Source organism: Bubalus bubalis, chromosome 2 (assembly GCF_019923935.1).
Source record: "Bubalus bubalis isolate 160015118507 breed Murrah chromosome 2, NDDB_SH_1, whole genome shotgun sequence".
In the NCBI taxonomy this organism is placed as follows: domain Eukaryota; kingdom Metazoa; phylum Chordata; class Mammalia; order Artiodactyla; family Bovidae; genus Bubalus; species Bubalus bubalis.
In genome coordinates this window covers 79,320,610-79,344,965 of record NC_059158.1, presented here as the reverse complement: position 1 = coordinate 79,344,965, position 24,356 = coordinate 79,320,610, and the positions used below count along the sequence as shown (strand labels likewise).

At 40.5% G+C, this 24,356-nt stretch overlaps 1 protein-coding gene across 6 annotated transcripts in view; it reads right to left on the bottom strand.

Moving 5' to 3' along the window:
* ABCB11 (ATP binding cassette subfamily B member 11) overlaps positions 1-24,356 on the bottom strand; it is a 106,173-nt gene that overhangs the window by 53,945 nt on the left and 27,872 nt on the right. For all 6 annotated transcript variants that reach the window (XM_045163968.1, XM_045163967.1, XM_045163972.1 and 3 more), the window contains 5 exons: positions 13,517-13,604; positions 12,124-12,257; positions 9,105-9,276; positions 5,331-5,455; positions 2,938-3,112 (listed from right to left, as the gene is read on the bottom strand). In XM_045163968.1, coding sequence (XP_045019903.1) covers positions 2,938-3,112; positions 5,331-5,455; positions 9,105-9,276; positions 12,124-12,257; positions 13,517-13,604 — 694 coding nt within the window. The remainder of the gene's footprint in view (positions 1-2,937; positions 3,113-5,330; positions 5,456-9,104; positions 9,277-12,123; positions 12,258-13,516; positions 13,605-24,356) is intronic.

The following is a 24,356-nucleotide window of genomic DNA, read 5'->3' as shown; positions in this document are numbered from 1 at the left end:
CAAATAATTTCTTGGCTTTGCTTCCTGCTCTTCTCTTCTCTGTTTAAGTCTTTTTCCTAACTTCTATTAATAGAACCCCTCTAGCTACTCCTGGTGGGCCCAACTGGAATTATTTTTGCTCAAATAAACTCATAAAAATTTTAATATGCCTGAATTTATCTTTTAACAAAACCATAAAATTGGATCTTTTCTAGAAAGATGCAACAAGGATTTTTTTTTTTTAATCCAATGGTTCCAACCAGAATTGTGTATTTTCAATTTACTATTTTCTCATTATTCCCTCTGAAACTGTTATTTGTGAACACTTCTTTCCTCTACTCACAGTCAAGTAATCATAAGAAGAATGTCTTTCCTCAATGAATGCCTTTCTGCAGAATGAGCAGATACAAGCTGCTGAGACAACTACAGGTATTTTTGGTTTGATAAAGTTGGAAGTTCTTAAGAGTCATTAGGTCAATAAAGAAAAAGACTTTACAGTCAGATTTTAGAACTGCAGTAGCTTCACTGGCTTTTCAAATGTGCAAAGCTGTATTACAGTTATTAAGTAAGTGTTTAAATTATAATAATAGTAACACTTTCCATCTATGCTATCCCTTTCAGGTTTATAAAACATTTTAACATGATTCATCATATTTAATTTTTTAAAACAAATTTCAAGTGATGCCAACTGTTTATCTTTAAAAGAAAAACTAAAATTTATAAAGTCATTCTTAATGGCACTTCCATGGTGGTCCAGTGGCTAAGACTCCAAGCTCCCAATGCAGAAGGCCTGGGTTCAACCCCTGGTTAGGGAACTAGATCCCACATGCTGCAACTAAGAGTCCACGGGCCACAGCTGAAGATCCCATGTGCCACAATGAAGACCCAGTGCAGCTAAATTATAAATTAATACATTTTTAGAAAATCATTCTTAGTGTATTATCAGGTTCTTAATGAAATAAAGTCAGTGGCTTAGAATGATTATACGCTGGCCTCTAATAATCATTTCTATTTGCAAATAAAATTTCTTTTTTTTTTTTTTTTTGCAAATAAAATTTCTATTCAACTTTCCCTGCTGCTGCTGCTAAGTCGCTTCAGTTGTGTCCGACCTTGTGTGACCCCAGAGACGGCAGCCCACCAGGCTCCGCTGTCCCTGGGATTCTCCAGGCAAGAACACTGGAGTGGGTTGCCATTTCCTTCTCCAATGCATGAAAGTGAAAAGCAAAAGTGAAGTCACTCAGTCATGTCCGACTCCTAGCGACCCTCTGCACTGCAGCCTACCAGGCTCCTCTGTCCATGGGATTTTCCAGGCAAGAGTACTGGAGTGGGTCGCTAGTGCCTTCTCTGTTAACTTTCCCTAAATATGTATTTATATAAAAGCAGTAGGTCTCAAATTGCAGTCTTCTGGCTAGCAAATTTCTGGTATATGAGATTTTGGTATTTTGTGTTATTTAATTTATGCCTGTCCTACAAGAATCTGGAGCCAATTTGTTTTAAATCTTATATGAAACCACTTCCATGCCTTTAAAATTAATATAATTTATTGAATAATTAATAGACCAAATGAAACATATATTTCTTGTTTTACCTCCCTGACCTCATGGAGCTTACTGTGTGAAGTTGGGAATGATTGGAACAAATATAAGTAAATGCAAGTGTTCAAATGCATTCAAGGACTCTAAAGGAAAAGTTCAGCAGAACATGCAAGAGAATAAAAGATAGGATGACGGGACTTCCCTGGTGTTCTAGTGGTTAAGACTCTGAGCTCCCATTGCAAGGAACTTAAGTTCTATCCCCGGTCAGGAAACTAAGATTCCACATGCAACAGGGCACAGCCAAAAAATAATAATAATAAATAAAAGCCTTGTAAACTAAAGATCCCATACAGTCCCAGGGACTGTAGCCTGCCAGGCTCCTCTATCCTTGGCATTTCCCAGACAAGAATACTGGAGTGGGTTGCCATTCCCTTCTCCAGGGGATCTTCCTGACCTAGGATCAAACCCAGGTCTCCTGTATTGGCAGGCAGATTCTTTACCACAGAGCCACCATGGAAGCCCCAAGAAAAGAAAAAAAAGATTGGATGATCATGGAACACCTGACTGGGGAAGTGCCATCCAGTTAAGAACTTGAACAAGGACAGGAGCTATAAAGGTGGCAGCGGGGGGAGATTTGGGGATAGCAAGCAAGAGGAAGAGCTTTCCCTGACCCCAGCCACACCTGGTTACCCTGCTCTTCACAGTTGAGGGCCCTGTCCTCTGTAGCATATAATACCATTGTCATTACACAGTGATGTGATTATTTAGTTATTGCTCACCGACCCCCACTAAACTGTAAATTCCATCAAGGCAAAGATCATACTTCTTTTGCTCACTATTGAATCCTCTGCACTTTGTATTAATCTGGCATATAGTAGATGTCCAATAATTAATTCTTGAAAGAAAAACTGAAAAGATATTGGAAATTAAAGTAGCCAAGGCATTAGCTATAGCTTGGCTACAGTGCAAGTGAGAAATAAAATATGCCTGTATTATCTGTTCAGTTGAGGGTATTATTTGCTTCATATTTTAGTAACTCAGTTTATTTCACAACTATGTCCAGCACATATCTCATGCTATTATTAAGCTCAACCACATAAACTGTTAAGTTTTAGCTGAGAGATCCCTGACTTTCCATTTTCATGGCATATTATCTTTTGGACTCAGTTAAAATCATTGTTTTACAGCTAGAAAATCTTCCATTGATTGAAAAGCATTAACTTGCAAATCTTATCAACTCAAATGCTCAACATCCCTTTATTATGAAAGTCATAAGTATTGCTTGTGTCTGCAGATGGACTCCATCAAATCACTGAGGCTGTCCTCTCTCAGACACTAATGGAATAAACCAAATGCCTTCTCTGTGGACTTTTCCTAGATACAGGCAGGAAATGTTCTGTCTAGGTCATCAAGGTGGAAGTACCTGGACAAGAGCCCCTGGTGTATATTCTTCGTCATCCAGGACAAGTTTGGAGCCGTACCAGAAGGCCAGCGCGTAACACAGGAAGATGAGACACCACATGAATCCAGTAAAGAATCCCATCACTATCCCTTTTCTAATTCCCCAGCGCTGGGCAAACACAAGATTTTTCTCATACCTGTGAAGAGAAAACATTTGAGTCTATTTTAGCAACAGCAGCTTAAGTGAAAATGTTTAAAATAGGCCACAATGCAGTGGTTTTAATCAATGATAATAAAATCACTCCAAACACAGAGCAGCTGTAGGGAAAGAAAACAACAATCACAACTGTGTAGTTGCTCAAAATTTGTTTCAAGCTGGCATTGACAACGTATTGATGCCTAAGAAAGTCTCATAGTTGATGACTTCTTGGATGAGTACAATGGGGCGAGTTTTGCCCCCAGGAGAAAAGAATTTTCAACAAAAAGATTTGGACATAAGAGATCCAGTACTGTTGTTGCTGGTCAAAATTGTCACTTTATCTGCCTACTGGAGCTGAATAAGAAAATACAGAGACGGAGTTTGGAGGAAATAGAAAGCTGCCTTTAATTCTCAGCCGGCAGAGAGACTAACACAGTAGGCTCATGCTTCAAGAACTGTGACCCCCTCCATGAGGAGTCTAGGGGCTTATATAAGATGAGGACTTGCAGTCAGGAGCCAGTGATGAGAAACAAAGGTGTTAGGATCTTGTTCAAAAACATATGCTAGCGTCAATAACCCAGTAATTGAGTTTGGCAGTTCCCTGGCTCTGGGGCCTTCCTCCTAATACAAGAGCTACAAGGGGAAGAGGCTGTTGCGAAGGTAAGCAAAGGATAGTAGGTGCGATATGTAACTCTTGCAGAGTAAGGGGGCAGAAAAGCAAACTTAGTTATAGATACGCAGAGTTAGGAGCAGTTAAAGTAAAAAAAAAAAAAAACTAGGATTGTTCAGGTCTTCTCATTGTTCTCTTTATCTTCTTGTCCTCAGGAAAGAAAAAGAAAAAAACTCCTTCCTTTTCTTTACTTTTCACTGCAACACTATTTGAGTTTGAATTCTTTTATTAAGTCATATGGTATGAAAGATAATATCTCTCATAGTGGAGGAAATGGGCTACTGAAATTTTTTATGAGAAATAAGGTAAACTTATTTTCCCACAACCAAAAGAAGTAAAAGAGAAAAAAGAAAAGAGGATAATTAGATAGTGTGCTAAGTCGCTTCAGTCGTGTCCGACTCTGTGTGACCCCATAGACGGCAGCCCACTAGGCTCCGCTGTCCCTGGGATTCTCCAGGCAAGAACACTGGAGTGGGTTGCCATTTCTTTCTCCAATGCATGAAAGAGAAGAGTGAAAGTGAAGTCGCTCAGTCGTGTCCGACTCCTAGCGACCCCATGGACTACAGCCTACCAGGCTCCTCTGTCCATGGATTTTCCAGGCAAGAGTACTGAAGTGGGGTGCCATTGCCTTCTCAGAATTAGATAGTGTAAATCCTATTTTATTTTTCACTTGGTGAATTTGGTAGCAACTGAGAATGTGATCATGCTAGATCTATAACATATGAAATAAGAGTTTAATTAAATTGGTGGCTATTTTATAGAATCAGTACCTAGAACCTGATAAACACTCAATAAATACTAAATAAATGGAAAAATAAACAAAATCAAAGTTTTAACAATTGTGTTGTTTTGGCCATTTAGGTTTTGATATTTATTAACAGTTATCTCCTAGAATGATGGTCTGTAATATATCAATGTCAAATTTTGTTTGATTGAATGGAAATCTTGGACTTCAAATGAGCCTATAGTAGCTAAGTAAAACACATTGAATAAAATGCTATTCAATAAAAATGTGCAGAATTGCATTTTAAATCTTGTAAGTTTTTCCTTAATGGAAGAAGACAGTGGTTTAGATTGGCATGACGTGTGTGTGGGGTGTATACACACATCATCAGAGTTTGACATAAGTATCCAAACTAAAATCACTTTTTAAAAAACACCAACTACATCATTGAGCTAAAGGTTTGGGAGTCTTTTGTAAGTGTTTTCACCAATCTCATTACTTTGCTTAGCTATTTCTTGAACAAAAGCTCCCTCTGGGTACCATAGCAAGGAGAATCTGCCACTCTATACAAAATGGGGGAAGATTCAGGGCAGTGTGCAGATCAACAAACTCCAAGGAAGTGTCAGACATTTCAATTGACTAGCTTTTCTTTCTTTCCTTCTTTTTATTTCTTACTCCCTTTTTATTTTACTTTTTGGCTTTGCTGCCAGTCATGTGGGATCTCAGTTCCCTGACCAGGGATAGATAGAACGCACAGACCCAGCATTGGAAGCTCGGAGTTTTAACCACTGATTCACCAGGGAAGTCCCTCAATTAACTAACCTTTCAACCTCTTTTTTCTCACCACCAAAAGCAGCCACTGTTCGGATAGATGATATGACTTCATCAGCAACTGAGCCAGCTTTGGCATAGGCCTGTAATTCATAGTCGGTAAATCTGGACACACTCTGAAATTCAAAAGAAGAAAACAAAATGTGAAGACCAGATAAGTCACCTTGTCACTCAGTGGTTTATTTAGCAGAGTAAACACGTGGTATGGCTTAAGACAAAACTAGATTCCCACGGGAACAGTGTTTACCAAAGAAAGAATTTGGTCCAAGTTTGAGCCATGTTAAGCCTCATCTGGGCTTCCCTGGGCTTCCCAGCTTCATCTGGGCTTCCCTGTGGCTCAGTCGGTAAAGAATCTGCCTGCAGTGCAGACCACCTGCAATGCCTGAGACCACCAGCAATGCCAGAGACCATTTGCAATGTAGGAGACTCGGGTTCAATCCCTGTATTGGGAAGATCCTCTGGAGAAGGAAATGGCAACCCACCCCCATATTCTTGCCTGGGAAATCCCAGGAGCAGAGGAGCCTGGCAGATGATAGTCCACCGCGTCACAAAAGAGTCAGATAAGGCCTAGCAACTAAACCACTGCCACCACCAAGCCTCATTCATGGATGTTTGTTGACATATCAAAATAATTCCATTAAAAGTCAGCTTCAAAAAACGTCTCACAGATTAAGTCCCAGATAGGGCATTTTGTGGGACCACAGTGTTTCAGTCATCATAGTAATAATGTTTTCAAGTCAAATTGTCACATTTCATTACTATTGGCCAAAGGCCATGTTATAGTTTACAAACACCAGATACAAAGATGAAGGACCATGCAGGCATCATATTGATTAGAATATAGATAAGAAAGAGGTTCTGAGCAGCCAAAAACATGATATGATACGCAGAGGTAAATCGAAAGGAGAAAACTTCAGATAAATATTACACCACTTTGACTCTACTGTAGGGGTTCAACTAACGAGGTTTGCTTTTCACAAAAGGAAAGAAAAAGACATTGCACTTAATAGTAAACAAGTTACTTCTTCTAAAATTGGACTTGAATTGAGTCCTAGTTAGAATCAACCACCAAAAGAATTCCCTGACACAGGTTAAGAAACAAGAAAGGGAGAAAACAAATGTTGTGAAAGATTAACTGACTCAGAAACCTAAAAATATATATAGTACCCAGACTAAGGGAGTTTATATTCCAAGTTTTTCCAAATTTTTACCAGCAAAAATCTTATCAAACAAAATCTTAGAATTTTAGCATACAAGTAGTATTTTATTCCAGTATATTTATTTCACAAGATTGAAAAGTCAACAATAAAGGAAAGTGAGAATATTTTTGTCAACATTAAAATATGAATTTGGTTAGTATGGATGCCATTGTGGTTTTTACCACAATCCTCTTCTAATGTACTTCTAAAATATGTAGAGGTGGCATGTTGTTGTTTAGTTGCTAAGTTGTGTCCAACTCTTTTGAGACCCCATGGACTGTAGCCTGCCATGGGATTTTCCAGGCAAGAAAAATGGATTGGGTTGCCATTTCCTTCTCCAGGGGATTTTCCCAACACAGGTATTGAACCCATGTCTCCTGCATTGGTAGGTGGATTCTTTAACACTGAGCCACCAGAGAAGCTGATAGGTAGCATAGTAATGAGAAAATTAAGTAGTTGCAAATGTTATCAGTTTTTATTATAAAATGAAAAGTGAAAATGTTAGTCGCTCAGTTCTGTCCAACTCTTTGTGACTCCATGGACCCCATGGAGCCCGCCAGGCTCCTCTGTCCATGGAATTCTCCAGGCAAGAATACTAGAGTGGGTGGCCATTCCCTTCTACAGGAGGTCTTCCCAACCCAGGGATCAAACCCTGGTCTCCTGCATTGCAGGCAGATTCTTTACCATCTGACCCACCAGGGAGTCACATTAAAGAATCTTTTAATACCCCAGCTAAACTGATATAGGAGCTTAAAAGATGCATATTGGCAATATCATGTTTCCTACAGTACATATAAAAGTCAGAAAAGGCATACAAGACCCACAATCATTTCTAATATATCATATATTGCCCCCTCCACCTTTTTCTCTTCTGCTTTTGAATTGAGCTTTGTAAAATGCTCACATCATTTACACAAACATGCACAGACCTGAATTCAAGAAGAAACCAGTGCAGAACTACAACATTCCAAATTGGTGACACATTTACAAGAAGTTGAAATGACACTGAGATGACAGGAGAAACTGTGCTTTGAGCCTATTTGCGACCAAGTACGCCAGGCCATGTTATTGGTCTCCAACATGTTAAAATGTGACACATGAGCCATTTAAGGGTGATTATTAATCTATGGTGGGTTTGAAGTAAGAGATTAAATATATTTAGGGGGGCGGAAATGCTGAATCAAATGTTTGCAGAGTCCCCAACAACCTGCTGGAAAAGTTGAAGCTTTCCTGGAGTGCCACTGGAAAGCATTTGATAGGAAAAACTGTTGTAAAGCTTGCATGATTCAGTAGATTGAGAAAAAAAATAAAAGCTAATATCTCTTTAGCAATTAGTTCTGTGCCTGCTGCTGTGCTAAGTACATAACATGGATAATGCCTTGAGTCATCACAATGACTTTGGGGGGTATTAACTTTATTTTAACAAGGAGGAAACTGACATTTGACAGGTTAAACATATTTTTCTTGAGCCAAGTGATAGAGCCAGGTGGTGACCTACTTAAGTAGAGTGAGCTCTTTGCTATTGTCACTGTGTATTACCTGGGATGTGTTTGAGTAATATAGCCAGTGGAGGGTAGAGAATATTTTGCTAGAAAATATAGTCATGGAGATTGGTACGTGTTGCTCAGTGATGTGAATATGTGTGCGGTTTTTCACTTAAACCCTATTCTCATTTACAGCAAATTATTAGTGTGCCAGATCCCATGATGTGTTATCTCATATGACTGCTCTGAAAGTAAAATGAAATAATTTCTCAATCTTTGGGAGTGTTTTTTTGGGGGATGACCCCAAGTTCCTACACCTACACTTTTTCCTGACTTGCATACTTGGGGAATGGAAACTGACTGGGATACTTCTCTGAATGGGTCAGATACCTCTCTGAAACTGATCACATGGGATGGAGAACACAGCGTGATTGCAGAAATCTCTTGTATGTGCTTGCTACTGATCCAAGTGTATTTTCTGGGTCTTTCTGAGGGAAGCATCTAAACCTGGGAGACCACGGAAGCCATATGTACACTAGACAGTGGGTGGGGATTTGGAATCAGGCTTCCTTGAATTCGAATCCCGTTCTGTCTCTTGCTGGCTGTGCAGTTCTGTAAAAGTCGCTTTACCTCTCTGAGCCTCCGTTTCTTATATTTAAAATGGCATTAATACTTTATAAGATTGTTGTAAAATTATAGATCATGTCCATGAAGCTCCTAATAATGCCTGGCAAAATAGTAAATGTCCAGTTAATACAGTTATTATTGGAGGAGAGCATGGCAACCTACTCCAGTATTCTTGCCTGGAGAATCCACATGGACAGAGGAGCCTGGCAGACTTCAGTCCTTGGGGTCACAAAGAGTCGGACATGACTGAGTGACTAAGCACATTTTTACTATTACTAATATAATAATATATGTGTATGTTATTTGATACTGAGTAATAATCAAACAAAATAAATCAATGTAGTGATAATGATGTTAACTAAACACACTCAGGAGAAGGGAAACAAGTTTTACATTTTTGGCTGTTTCTCAGTGTAAATGTCTTCCCATGGAGAGAAGTGAGAAGACATTCTTACCAGACCAATGATGGCTGCTCCAATCCCAATGAGAGGGCTGACAGAGATAATAACCAAGGTCAGTTTCCAACCCTGGTAAAATCCCATCAGGAACCCAAAGATGCTCGTGGTCATGCGCTGAATGAAAATACCCATTTGGTCAGCAATGGCATCATTGACCTTGTTAATATCACTAGAAACAAAAGAGGCTTTGATCACTAAAACTGAATTTGGTCAATTCAAATATCTTTCCCAGAAAGTTTAACCTTTTTTTTTCTAAATGCTCCCATTTCTGTATCCCATTGCCCTTGGGAAACTTAGTAGCTTCTTGTGTCTTGGAAAATTTGCTGTAGTGTGGGAGGTCATTAAGCTCTCCCCTCATAGCCAAGAGAGTTTGCCTTTAATCCAATTTTCCCAACTGATGTTTACTCAAAATAGGCAAAGGCTTTTGGAAACCATCTTATTAGTCTCTTTTAAACTAAGATCATGGCACCCGGTCCTATCACTTCATGGCAAATAGATGGGGAAACAATGGAAACAGTGAGAGACTTTATTTTCTTGAGCTCCAAAATCACTGCAGATGGTGACTGCAGCCATGAAATTAAAAGACACTTGCTCCTTGGGAAAAAAGTTATGACCAACCTAGACAGCATATTAAAAACCAGAGACATTGCTTTGCCAACAAAGCTATGGTTTTTCCAGTAGTCATGTATGGATGTGAGAGTTGGACTTATAAAGAAAGCTGAGCGCCAAAGAATTGATGCTTTTGAACTGTGGTGTTGGAGAAGACTATTGAGAGTCCCTTGGACAGCAAGGACATCCAACCAGTCCATCCTAAAGGAAATCAGTCCTGAATATTCATTGGAAGGACTGATGCTAAAGCTGAAACTCCAATACTTTGGCCACCTGATACAAAGAACTGACTCATTGGAAAAGACCCTGATACTGGGAAAGATTGAAGGCAGGAGGAGAAGGGGACGACAGAGGATGAGATGGTTGGATGGTATCACCAACTCGATGGACATGAGTTTGAGCAAGCTCTGGGAGTTGGTGATGGACAGGGAAGCCTGGCGTGCTGCAGTCCATGGGGTTGCAAAGAGTTGGACATGACTGAGTGACTGAACTGAACTGAACTGAAAGCTAACATCCCGGTCTGACATGAAGAACCCTTCTTTCCTTTATATATGCTAAATCTTTTCAGTCTCAAAGTTCTACTTACATACCACCTATTTCATAAAAATTTATATAATCCTGCAGGGAGAAGTATTATCTTCTTCCTGGTGTTTCCATAGCAATGTGATTAATCTCTGTGTGTGTGATTAGTGGTTTAGTCATGTCTGACTCTTTGCAACCCACTGAACTATAGCCCGCCAGGTTCCTCTGTCCATGGGGTTCTTCAGGCAAGAAATACTAGAATGGGTTGCCATTTACTCCTGCAGGGGATCTTCCTGACCCAGAGATTTAACCTGTGTCTCCTGCGTCTCCTGCATTGCAGGCAGATTCTTTACCTGGTGGGCCATCAGGGAAGCCTCCAATTAATCCATATACATGTTTTCGTGTATGTGTATGTAATTATTGCTTCCTGCTTATAGGTAGTATAGGAGAGTGGTTAACAGTCCTGACTCTGGAGCCAGACTCTGAATTTAAACACAAGCTCTTCTTGGGCAAGTTACTAAATCTTTCTGTGTCTCAGTTTCTTCATCTATAAAATGGGGATAATAACAGAACCTACCTCAATAGGTAGCAATAAGGATTAGTCAATATATGTCAAGTATGTAGAACAGTGCCTAGCATATTGTAAGTGATCAATATATATTAGCTCTGATTATTTGCTATGTAAGTTCCTTGAGCTCAGGAGTTCTGTGGTATACCTTAATGCCTTGCACAGGGTAAGTGCTCCAGAGTATTGGTTGACAATAATTACACTAAATTCATATTCCTGCAAACCTTCCATAATCTCTTGTCCAGATGGAGCAAACAAGGGTCAGGACTTAAGAGCAAAAGGATCTAAGATATTACATAGAGATTAGACAATTGTATTCTAACAAGGATGAGTATCTATTCAAAGTCAAAATAAGTAAAGGCAGAATCAGTGCTGGAGACTAGGGATCCCAATATTCAGTCTTCTTTTATTGTCACTACACTGCTAACTGTCTTTCATGGGACCTCAAATTTCAATAAGGTTCAACAGTTCTCATTAATCAGGGCTTGGCTCATTCAAAAATTACACGGGGTTGGGGGACATACTATTAATGACTCAAACTAATATTTAGGTATGGGCTTTGTGGGTGGCTTAGTGGTAAAGAATTCACCTGCCAATACAGGAGATACAGGTTCAATCCCTGGATCAGGAAGATCCCCTGGAGAAGGGCTTGGTAACCCACTCCAGTACTTTACCTAGGAAATCCCATGGACAGAGGAGCCTGGCGGGCTGCAGTCCATGGGGGTCACACAGAGTCAGACATGACTTAGTGACTAAACTACAACAAAGTATTTAGAAATAAACTGGATTTAAATCCAGTTTTCAGTTTAAATCTTTCTCAAACTATTTTGAATTTTTTGCTTTGTTTTTATGTGCAGAAATTACATCAACAGACAAAGCAAGATATTAATAATTCATTCTGATTGTATTGTTTTCCTTATGGGGACATAGATTGTGACATCCCTCAGTTTCTCCTTTCAAGGCCAAATAACCCTACTTCTTTTAAACTGTCTTCTATAATACATAATAATTTGATAAACCATTACCTATGAAAAAATCATGCTACCTATAAAAGCCCAACTTAAGAGACAAAATGCAGCAAAAAGAACTGAAAATGTTTCTTCAATTGTCATTAATTTAGAAACAAAAGTTTCATTAGAGAAAAATCACACGTCCATTAAAACATCCTACCAAGGATTTACCTGGCAGTCCAGTGGTTAAGACTCATGCTTCCACTGCACGGTGCACAGGTTCAATCCTGCTCAGGGAACTGGATCTCACATGCCCTGTGGTGCAGGCCAAAAAAAGAAAAAGAAAAAAATCCTACCAGCCACTTACTCAGAAAATCTTGTATTCAGCTCTCCCACTGAATTGCAGTCAAACCATCCAATTTCCATCCTCATTATGCTCCTAAAGTAAAATTTTCTCATTTTCTGTATCTGACGAGCTGCAGCAATTACCCAAAAGCATATCTGGAAATGGAGCAAGGAATGTTTAGCATTGTGATAAGAACAGGCATTAATTCCTTCTCTTTTCATTAGAAAATACTTTCACTAGAACAGCTGAAAAAAAGAGGAAAGGAATTCACAACACGCCTCTTGTTCAGAACTAAGGTGTGAGCTCTGATATCTGCAGCTGAGAGTGGAGACAAGCGGAACCCTGTGAACAGGGAAGCCAGAGACTTGGGTTTGAATCCAGCTTGACCACTTCCAGAGTTAACTTTACTAACTGTCACTCTCCTCATGTGTAAAAGAAGGCTCATCACACCACAAGTAAATTTTTGCTCTTAAATCACTACTTTTGCATGCCACTTCCAAGTAAAGTTTTCTCTTGAGAGGCCTGCCAATAAGCATGCATGCAGAGTTTTCAACCCTGGAGGAGGACGTGGCAATCCACTCCAGTATTCTTGCCTGGAGAATCCCATGGACAGAGGAGCCTGGTGGGCTATGGTCCAAAGGGTCACAACAAGTCAGACACGACTGAAATGACTTAACATGAATGCTTGTAGTTTTCAAGCTCTTGGACAATGATTCAGAAAAAAGTAAGACAAAAATTATGACATAAGCAGGGAATCTTGCCTACAGTTTCCCTCCCAAGCAAAAGAAGCCTGTTATTAAAGCTTTAGTGCCAGGATGGTGGAGGGGGCGGGGGGAGGTAGGGGATGAGGATTAACTAATTTCTCTTTATAACTAAAACTAACTTCCTGGAATTCATAAGTGAATGGAGAGTAGGGGGAATTTATTATTTTCTCTACATGAGAAGGCAAAAGATAAAATGTTTTTCTTCCTTAGTAAGAGTTAAATAACACCAAGCCTGCCCATAACTGAAATCTAGAATATGGGTTCAGTTTACAGAATTTGGGTTGGAATTCAAGAGAAAAAAGAAAGTCAAGCTTGCTTTCCTCCAATTTCCCACATCCACTTTCCACAGGGACTCAGTCTCCCTGTATGAAAACCTCCACCACTATTTCTGAGTTTAGAAGAGAGAGTGAAGCAGGGAGGGCAGGAGAGGACAAGAACTGAAGCTGAATGTCTATTCTCTACCTCGCTATTAAGTGCCCATAGCCTCCTCCCCAGCTGAGAGGAAAAATTCTTTCCATCCTTTTCATCCCCTGAAATAAAACTGTAGTCCTTGGGGCTTCTGAATAACTTTAAAGAACACATTTTGTATTTCACTGTCATGTCTTTGAACCCAGATGTTGATCTATAAATAAAATGCAGGTGTCACTAACTTGAAAATATCCTGTGACAAGCACTCCGACAGCAACGCCAGCATAGTAACTGGCAAAGTTGACCATTTCAGATTCAATGTCCAGAAACCTTCAAAAGAGGGGAAAAAATGGTAAGACTCACAGGTAGGATTTAGCTACCAAAGATTGCCTTTGTTCACACAGAGGATTTTAAAATACACATATTATATATTTAAAATATACACATTATATATTACGTACATATTGTAAATAAAATGGACAAAGCATTTTATCTGTGTAGAATTACAATCAATCCAAATCCCCAAACAGACCTCATGGTACCCATTGTAGCAAACGTGCCTACCTCCTTCGTGTTTATGGTAGAGATGTGAGGGTTGTGTAGTAATTAATAGGCAGCTGTGGGAAGACAGGGGACCCTAGATGGCAGCCTAGAGCTCTGTCCACTGAGGCTCCTTTCACTCGTGGTCATTACTAGTGAAAGCACAGTCACAGCTGGAGAAAGATTTCAAAAAGCCAGACCAGTGTCTGCAAAGGCACTGGTAGAGAGATGTGTACTATAAATCAGGAGGCTTATGTTACCTGCTCTAAGTAACAACTTATGTTACTGCCAGGAGCCGGCGTTAGGAGCTCCACCTGTGGCAAAGGTCATGAGGAAGGAGGCTCGGCATATGCAAAGGCGGGATCGAGCCTCAGGAGTCCCCCTGGATATTCTCGAGCATCTACCTGCCAAAAACCAGAGTCTGCCTACTTTACTGTTTTGTGCTCTCACTTCTGACTTTACTGGGGGCTGTCCCCCACCACCATCTCACTCTCTCTGATAAAAGAGTTAACTTACAGCTCCAGTTAATAAAGTTCCTGGGCATTAGGAGTGTTTAAATCTAAACCCCTTAGATAGCTCTCTAACTTGCCTGACAAGTTTACCCGGACTCCTACAGCTATGCATACAATTGTTTACATTCTCTAAGTCTCGAGAGACACGGGAAGCTTAAGATATTCAAATAGCTTAGAGCCTCTCAGAGAGTTAGAAACTGTCAGAATAAAACTAGTAAAAGATTTCATTGATGAGCCAATGCTTGCTGCCAAGTTTCCACATCCCCTGTATTGTATCCTTGAATGTGTATTAATTAATATAGTTGGTATGTAGAAAAAATAAGTAGTGGCCTTGGTGTTAGCAACTGTAGACCCTTAAGGTAAAAAATTCTTTCCTGTGTTGTAAACCCACTGCACCTCTGCCCTATAGGAATGCAACTTTATCTAACACCTTCGGAGGATGGCACCAAACCTTAAAATAATTACTCTTAGAGAAAATAAGTCTTATGGTTGACAAACCTTTGTCAAGAGTCATAAAATGTTAATAGGCCTTCTGGCCAGAAGATGATGTAAATCACCTAAACCATTTGTATAAGATAAGTTTGCAGAAAAGAAACCCTGGTTTCGATAAGGATCAAAGACTGCTGATTTTGTATGATTTCACATCCCCTATTATCCTCTATGTGCAACTTAGGGTATAAAAGCCCCGTTGAAAATAAAGCTACGGGCCTTGCTCACTGAAGCTTGGTCTCCCCATGTCATTCTTTTTCTCAATTTCTGGCTGAAGTTTCCATCTGGAGCGTGGAGGTCCTCTGCGACCATTTATTTGCCTGGGCTTCTAAGACCCACTCGAGAAGGTGCCTAAGGTGGGGCACCTTCCGCTATTCTAGAGGGCACCTGCAGCCTCCGTGGTCAAAACTAACCTGATGTCACAGGTTATATTGATTTTCCGCGTAAACCAAGCTACTCAGCCTCTTTTCTCCACTGAATTTTCCTGCTGAGCTATCTTCATTCTATTACTCTTTATATCTCTAATGAATATTTAAATAAAGCTATTGTATCCAGTGAACTCGCCAAAGCCGTCTCCCCTTCAAATACCCTGGATCAGCCGGGGTTGGACCCTGGCAGGTGGCGCCTGAACAGGGACTTCAAAGGTAAGTCCCCAACCCTATTGTTCCCCCTATGTGAGTTTTAGGGACGGCTAGGACCCCACTTAGGGTACTACAGACCCCCCTGTAAGATAGACAGGACGAAGAAGAGTGGAAAGTGTTAAAAGTGTTAAAGAGTTAGGAAAAAAAAACGGTTTCTGAAGTTAAAAGGCTAAAAAAAAGCCTGATCTTTTAAAAACTAAAGCTAAACTTCTATTATACTTAATTTTCTGACATGGATAACACTAAATCAAATAAAAGACAGCTCTTTATAGGAGGAATTTTACAGTTATTAAGTTAAAAAAAATCAAAGTTAAAAAATCTACCATTCAATCATTTTTTTCATTTGTACAAGAACACTGCCCTTGGTTTCTACAACAGGACACTGTTAACCTAGATATCTAGAAAAAAGTAAAAAAACAACTAAAATCTTATTGTGCTCAACACGGCTTGGAAAAAATCCCTACTTACACCTTTCCTCTGTGAAATATGATTAGAGATACTTTAGATCCAGCTCATAAATTTAAAAAGGTACCTGTTAAAAAAAAAAGTAAAGTTTAAAAGTACCTGTTAAACAAGAAAGCGAGTCTAAAAAGGTACCTGTTATAAAAAAAAAAAAAAAAGTAAAAATGAAGAGGCTATACCTAGCTATAGACAGCTAAACGAATGGCTAGCTGCTATGACTGCCAATGAACATGTAAAAGATAGGGATGAAAAAAAAAAAATCAGCTCTCCCCTCAAGATGAAAAAGATTTAGAGGAAACAACAGCTTGATACCATTCTCATAAAGATTGGTCTTTTTAAGGTAAAGATGCTCCTAAAAGTTTAAAAAAAAAATCCCTAATCAGACCATCTGCTCCTAAGAGCTTGAGGGAAACATCCCCGATCAGACTGTCCATAAGATTTAGTCACCAAACAGTTAAAAGATCTCCGAAACAGGAGAGGAAAAATACAGGACGCTCCCATCTCCCCATGCCTCCTCCTCCATGTGGGGGTAAGGGGCCTCCGCTAAGAGTTTCCCAGAAAAGGGTTTTCTCTAGTCCCAAAGATAAATTTGATCCTCACCTTGAGGCTTATTTTCTAGTCGCCTCTGCAGTTTAGATAGGGTAAAGAAGATACAAAATAAATAAAAATATTCTCTAAAATAAAAAAAAGGGTTTCTATACATCTAAAAATAGACAAATGTTTATTGACTCTGTAAAATATGATTTAAAATGTCCTAGACCTCCGTCATAAGGCTGTCCTGGGATTTCTTTAGAAGGAATGATGCTAAAGCTGAAACTTCAGAACTTTGGCCACCTCATGAGAAGAGTTGACTCATTGGAAAAGACTCTGATGCTGGGAGGGATTGGGGGCAGGAGGAGAAGGGGATGACAGAGGATGAGATGGCTGGATGGCATCACTGACTCGATGGACATGAGTCTGAGTGAACTCCGGGAGTTGGTGATGGACAGGGAGGCCTGGCGAGCTGCAATTCATGGGGTCACAAAGAGTCGGACACGACTGAGCGACTGATCTGATCTGATCTGATAGCAGTAGATGGTGGTGGGTCTCCACTTTCTACACAGATCATATTTTCTGCCACTGACAAAAAAAAAAAAAAGAGGGAGAAAGTGCTCTCCCTCCGGAGGAAGGAGAGAGCTTACAGGACGCTGCCGCGGAGCGCCCTGGGGAGCTCCCTCCCCCTCTGCACAAACCTTTAAAAAAACTTTTCCACCACTTTCCGATTTTAGGTGATCGCCACGGCCTCCGTTTGTGCCTCCCAGGACCCAGGAGTTCCCCACTTTGCCCCCAAAGCCTCCCAAAGTGTTGCCTAAGCCTGAGGAAGATAAAAAGTTTTTTGAGCAAAAGAGCTTTTAAAACAGACTGCGTGCACAATATGCAGAGCGTGCTCCTTAGAGAAAACCCCCTCAGGGGGGTCTCACCCAGGCTAGGAAAAAAGCGGAATCGGTCAGGGGATTTAGCAACAATATTAATCCCTGACGTGCCAGTTACTCCAATTCCAAGGGGAGTGGCTGGCCCCCTACCAGAGGGCATCGTAAGATTTATCCTGGGGCGTAGCTCACTTTCTTTTCAAAAAAGAAAAGAAAAGAAATTTTGGTGGTGCATGGTGTAGTAAATTCTGATTATATTGGAAAAATTAAAGTTTTGATATCACCGCTTACCAAAACTGTACAAATTAATAAAGGTCAAAGAGTAACACAGCTTTTGCTTTTACCTTATTATCAGACAAGAAAAAACTTGACTTCTCAAGCTAAGAGCCACAGAACATTTAGATCTAGTGGTCTAGCCTTTTGGGTGCAGGAAATTACAGCTCCAAGGCCTTTAAAAGATCTTTTAATTCAAGGGAATAAAATGTCAAGGCTGAGTTACGAGCAGTTATTTAGGCTCTTCAACATTTAAGAGACCACACCTTTAATCTTTTGACTGACTCCTGATACATTGTAGGGTTATTTCCTCATATAGAGACTGCTAATATTCCAAAAAAAATAAAACTACTGTTTTCTCCTTGTTATCTTATTTACAAAAAGAGATTAAACACAGAGATAAAAAATATTTTGTGGGACATAGAGCCCATTCCGGTTTGCCCAGCCCTTTACATGAAGGAAATGCTTTGGCAGATACATTGACTAAAGTAATTGCTTTAAACTTACATCAAAAGATTGATAAGGCCAAAAATTCTCGCAAAATTCACCATCAAAATGCAGCTGGTTTAAGGTATAAATTTCATATTTCTAGGAAAACAACTAGACAAAGAGTTATGTCCAAATTGTAATTAATCACTTAAACGTAAACACACAGGGGCAGACTACAATGATGAGACACTAGATGCCTGAATTACAGGCTACGACTTGGCCCCTGGTCAAGTAAAAAGACCTCCTTACGGGAGAGTGAAAAAGGCCAGATGTGTTGCTAACTTGTGGGAGAGGGTATGCTTGTATATTTCTACAGAATGCAGATTCTCCGATTTGGATCTCAGACAAATTCGCCATGTCACATTCCCCAAAGACCAGGTTCGCGGAGTGCGCACTCGCTTGCTCCCCGTCCCCGAGCCAGCTCTCGCCTCCGTGCCGCCAGCCGTGCCCCGCACCCTCCTCGCTGCACCCCGTGACCTAGAACAAAGAAGTCTGTGCGGCGAGTGAGGGCCAGAGAAAAAAGCGCACCCACGGAGTGCCGTCCAGACCAGCGCAGCCCCACCGGTGAGAGAGAAACAGCCCGAGCCCAAGCAGCGGCAGCTAGCCCGAGTCCACGAACCCCGCCCCTCCTCCCCCAATAGGGCCGTGGCCCACAGCCTGCTGCTCGCGTTCTGCCTCCTGATGCTGGGGACACTGCTCCCCCGGGCCGATGCCTGCAGCTGCTCCCTGGTTCATCTTGTTTAAACCCTCAATATAATGTTTGCTCCTTTGTGGTGTTGTTGTGAACAATGTATGCTCTCATCTTGTTTAAACCCTCAATATGTTTGATCCTTTGTAATGTTACAACGCCCACCCTATCTTATGGTGCCTATATGATAACTATAGTCTTGCTGTATTACAACTACTACAGGATTTAATGCGATCGCGACGGTTTGTGGGCTTACTTATCTTGGGAATAGCAGCTTTGATAAGTGCAATCACTTCTGTTACTGTGACAGCAATATCATTGACTCAACAAGTACATACTGCTCAATATGTTGATACTATGTCCAAAAATGTTTCTTTAACATTGGCAACACAGGAAGCTATAGACAAAAAATTAAAAATGAGGGTAGACGCCCTAGAGGAAGCAGTAATACATATTGGGACTAAATTGCAGACTTTAAAGGTGAGAATGGCATTGTCCTGTCATGCTGACTACTGGTGGATATGTGTAACACCCCTGAAAGTAAATGAGACAGATTTTGACTGGAAAAAAAAATTAAGAACCATATTTCAGGTGTCTGGAACAGCTCTGATATTGGTTTAGACTTAGGGAAACTTCACAATCAAATAACAACAATGAAACACTCCTGATTAGATTTTACTGCCGCTGGAACAGCAAATGACTTCTTCCATACTTTCTCTAACTTCATTTCAGGAAAGAATATTCTGTCTACCGTCTTTAGCTATGCTGCAGTGGCTGTTTTAATTCTGCTTCTCATAATCATTCTTCCTTGTATTGTCAAGATTCTTCGGCAGAACATTCAGAGGCTCGCGACTGAGCTACATCTGGCTGTTTTAAGAAATAAAAAAGGGGGAACTGCTGGGAGCCGGTGTGAGGGGCTCCACCCATGGCAAAGGTCATGAGGAAGGAGGCTCGGCATACACAAAGGCGGGATCGAGCCTCAGGAGTCCCCCTGGATATCTCGAGCATCTACCCCCCAAAAACCAGAGTCTGCCTACTTTACTGCTTTGTGCTCTCACTTCTGACTTTACTGGGGGCTGTCCCCCACCACCATCTCACTCTCTCTGATAAAGAGTTAACTTACAGCTCCAGTTAATAAAGTTCCTGGGCATTAGGAGTGTTTAAATCCAAACCCCTTAGATAGCTCTCTAACTCGCCTGACAAGTTTACTCCTACAGCTATGCATATGATTGTTTACAGTCTCTCAGTCTTGAGAGGCACGGGAAGCTTAAGATATTCAAATAGCTTAGAGCCTCTCAGAGAGTTAGAAACTGTCAGAATAAAATTAGTAAAAGATTTCATTGATGAGCCAATGCTTGCTGCCAAGTTTCCACATCCCCTGTATTGTATCCTTGAATGTGTATTAATTAATATAGTTGGTATGTAGAAAAAATAAGTAGTGGCCTTGGTGTTAGCAACTGTAGACCCTTAAGGTAATAAAGTCTTTCCTGTGTTGTAAACCCACTGCACCTCTGCCCTACAGGAATGCAACTTTATCTAACACCTTCGGAGGATGGCACCAAACCTTAAAATAATTACTCTTAGAGAAAATAAGTCTTATGGTTGACAAACCTTTGTCAAGAGTCATAAAATGTTAATAGGCCTTCTGGCCAGAAGATGATGTAAATCACCTAAACCATTTGTATAAGATAATTTTGCAGAAAAGAAACCCTGGTTTTGATAAGGATCAAAGACTGCTGATTTTGTATGATTTCACATCCCCTATTATCCTCTATGTGCAACTTAGGGTATAAAAGCCCCGTTGAAAATAAAGCTATGGGCCTTGCTCACTGAAGCTTGGTGCCCCCATGTCATTCTTTTTCTCAATTTCAGGCTGAAGTTTCCATCTGGAGCATGGAGGTCCTCTGCGACCATTTATTTGCCTGGGCTTCTAAGACCCGCTCGAGAAGGTGCCTAAGGTGGGGCACCTTCTGCTATTTGAGAGGGCGCCTGCAGCCTCCGTGGTCAAAACTAACCTGATGTCACAGGTTATATTGATTTTCCGCGTAAACCAAGCTACTCAGCCTCTTTTCTCCACTGAATTTTCCTGCTGAGCTATCCTCATTCTATTACTCTTTATATCTCTAATGAATATTTAAATAAAGCTATTGTATCCAGTGAACTCGCCAAAGCCGTCTCCCCTTCAAATACCCTGGATCAGCTGGGGCTGGACCCCAGCATGTTACCTACTCTAGGTAACAACTTTTCAACTCCTTCCTCTCAGAGTAACAGTGGGAGAAATGTGTGTGTCATCCTTCCCATTGTTTTGCTGTTGTTTAGTCATTAAGTTGTGTCCGACTCTTTGTGACCCCATGGACTGTAGCCCATCAGGCTCTTTTGACCATGAAATTTTCCAGGCAGGAATACTGGAATGGGTTGCCGTTTCCTTCTCCAAAGGATCTTCCTAACCAAGGGATTGAACCCACGTCTCCTGCATTGGCAGGCAGATTCTTTACTGCTGAGCCATAAGGGAAGCCCCTGTTATCTTCCCATAGAGAGAGAAAAACAATTTCTTCACCAAGTCTTTCTGCTGACCACAGCCCAGAAAGCTTTGCTCTCTTGGACAATCTCTAAGGCTGAAGTCAAAGAACTTGTGAGGAAGCAAGGAAGCTATACAGCATGTTCCCATCACAGCTATCACATTGTGGCACAGGGTTTGGAATTGGCAGGGGCAGGAAGGGAAGAAAAAAATGATTCTGAAATTGCTTTCAGGAAATAAGAAGTTTTGTCACTGGAAAATTAACACATTGGTTGATGATACATCTGAGCCACAGAGACAAGCTAGATATCCATTTCCTTAGAGCATCAGAAAGTAGCATCTTTAGCCTAGATGTTCGCATTCTACCAGCTTTATGCTTCTATCAGCCTTTCTTTTGTGACCCAAGTTTGAATTGTTCTCTCCCTCTACTGAATTCAGACCAAGTATTTAATTATAATTTATTTAATTCAGAACAAACTACTATTCCATGGCAGATTTTATTGCCATTTTGCACTATTATTCAATATTTTTATTGAATATATTTATTTCGAGTATATTCATGTTTCTCTTGCTAGTAAACTGCGAGTGACTTGAGAGCAAAGACTGCTTGCTTCCACTGCCGAGGCCTGATACAATACATTACACATAGTAGGTACTCAATTGTTTCTAGATTTTTCTTTCACTTGAAAAATACTAAAGAGGAAGGAAACAGCTGCCCTTCTGACAGTCTCCAAACCAGCTAATATGTCTGTGTTTACCACATTCCTAGTTTTTCTTGATGATTTAAGGGCACCCCTAGAGTGAACAAGATCTAGAAAATCGTAAACTTATATACAAGTATCCATAATCAGAGAGGCCTTTTCAAAACCTAAATTCTTACAAAGATAGAGGGTATAAGGTAGTATTATGAGTATTATGTATATTGTCACCCTGTTTATTTAACTTATATGCAGAGTACATCATGAGAAACGCTGGGCTGGAGGAAGCACAAGCTGGAATCAATATTGCCAGGAGAGATCTCAATAACCTCAGATATGCAGATGACACCACCCTTATGGCAGAAAGTGAAGAAGAACTAAAGGGCCTCTTGATGAAAGTGAAAGAAGAGAGTGAAAAAATTGGCTTAAAGCTCAACATTCAGAAAAATAAGATCATGACATGCAGCCCCATCACTTCATGGCAAATAGATGGGGAAACAGTGGAAACAGTGGCTGACTTTATTTTTCTGGGTTCCAAAATCACTGCAGGTGGTGATTTCAGCCATGAAATTAAACAACACTTACTCTTGGGAAGGAAAGTTATGATCAACCTAGACAGCATATTAAAAAGAAGAGACATTACTTTGCCAACAAAGGTCCATCTAGTCAAGGCTATGGTTTTTCCAGTGGTCATGTATGGATGTGAGAGTTGGACTATAAAGAAAGCTGAATGCCAAAGAATTGGTGCTTTTGAACTGCAGTGTTGGAGAAGACTCTTGAGAGTCCCTTGGACTGCAAGGAGATCCAACCAGTCCATCCTAAAGGAGATCAGTCCTGGGTGTTCATTGGAAGGACTGATGCTGAGGCTGAAACTCCAGTGCTTTGGCCACCTCATGCGAAGAGGTGACTCATTTGAAAAGACCCTGATGCTGGGAAAGATTGAGGGCAGGAGGAGAAGGAGGCGACAGAGGATGAGATAGTTGGATGGCATCACCGACTCAATGGACATGGGTTTGGGTGGACTCCGGGAGTTGGTGATGGACAGGGAGGCCTGGCATGCTGCAGTTCATGGGGTCACAAAGAGTCAGACACGACTGAATGACTGAACTGAACTGACGAGTAAAGATTTCTAATGTATAAATGAGTGCATGCCCTTGGTTTTCTGTTTGTGAAATAAAATTTGTATGTCCCCAAAACAGAAAACTATGAGCATTTGTCAAAAAGTTTTACTTAGATTCCCTGGGATGTATTTACTCTATAGACTATGGAAGCAGAGGTGAGAGAGTGCCTGTCATGAAAAATGCAGTGCCAGTCATGGACGAAGGACCCATTGACTCAGCTGTGGGATTTACTGGAGCAAAGTTCAGGAGAATTGCATCACTGTTGGGGGGTGTGGATAGGAACATGTGTGGTTTGTGGTTCTTCTCACTCGTGAGGCACCCCAGAGATGAATCATTAACTCAGTTTTGTTTATTCTGGGAAGAATCATTAGAGTTTTAAAGACTACTTGGGAATATTTCTGGGACAACAGGGCAAGCCTATCAAAAGAACTGTTAGGAAGGAAAACAGGAGATTGACTTGGATCCTTTGCACATTAGACTCTTTATCATCTACATGGTGGAAAATTATTGTGATTATAAAATCCTAGAAAGTATTCTATAAAGTTTATAGGTGATTTGAATGTCTTTCTTTTTAACACCAAACTGACATATGCCTTCTTGAGTAAATTAAGATTGCCCTGACACATTTGTCAAAGAGAGAAGAGGGGATAAAGATATCATTTAGAGGGAAAAGGTAAAATAGATGATATGAGGATTCTTGCCTTGCTTTTTATGAAAAATAAGATAAATAAAATTGAATCACTCAATGATATGCGTTTGAGCAAACTCCAGGAAATAGTGAAAGATAAGGAAGCCTGGTGCACTGTAATCCATGGGGTCACAAAAAATCAGACATGACTTAGCGACTGGACAACAGCAATGTATACAAAGGTTTCAGATGTACTAAAGACTTAGGTTTCTCATTGAAGATACCTAGGAGGTCTTTATGACAAGAGGCATTGACTCACCAGAAGCTCTCCTTTCACTAGGGTTTTTATGAACTGTAGAGGTTCATAGGGGTTCTTATGCACTGTAGACTCAGTAGCATTGACACCTTAGAGCAGGTCCCCAACCTCTGGGCCACATACAGGTACCTCCCATTAGCTCAGTGGCAGAATTAGGTTAGAAACAAAGTGTACAATAAATGCAATGCACTTGAATCATCTTGAAACCATCCTCCCCACACCCAATCCATGGGAAAAAAATGTCCTCCACAAAATCAGTCCCTGCTGCCAAGAAGGTTGTGGACCATTGCATTAGAGT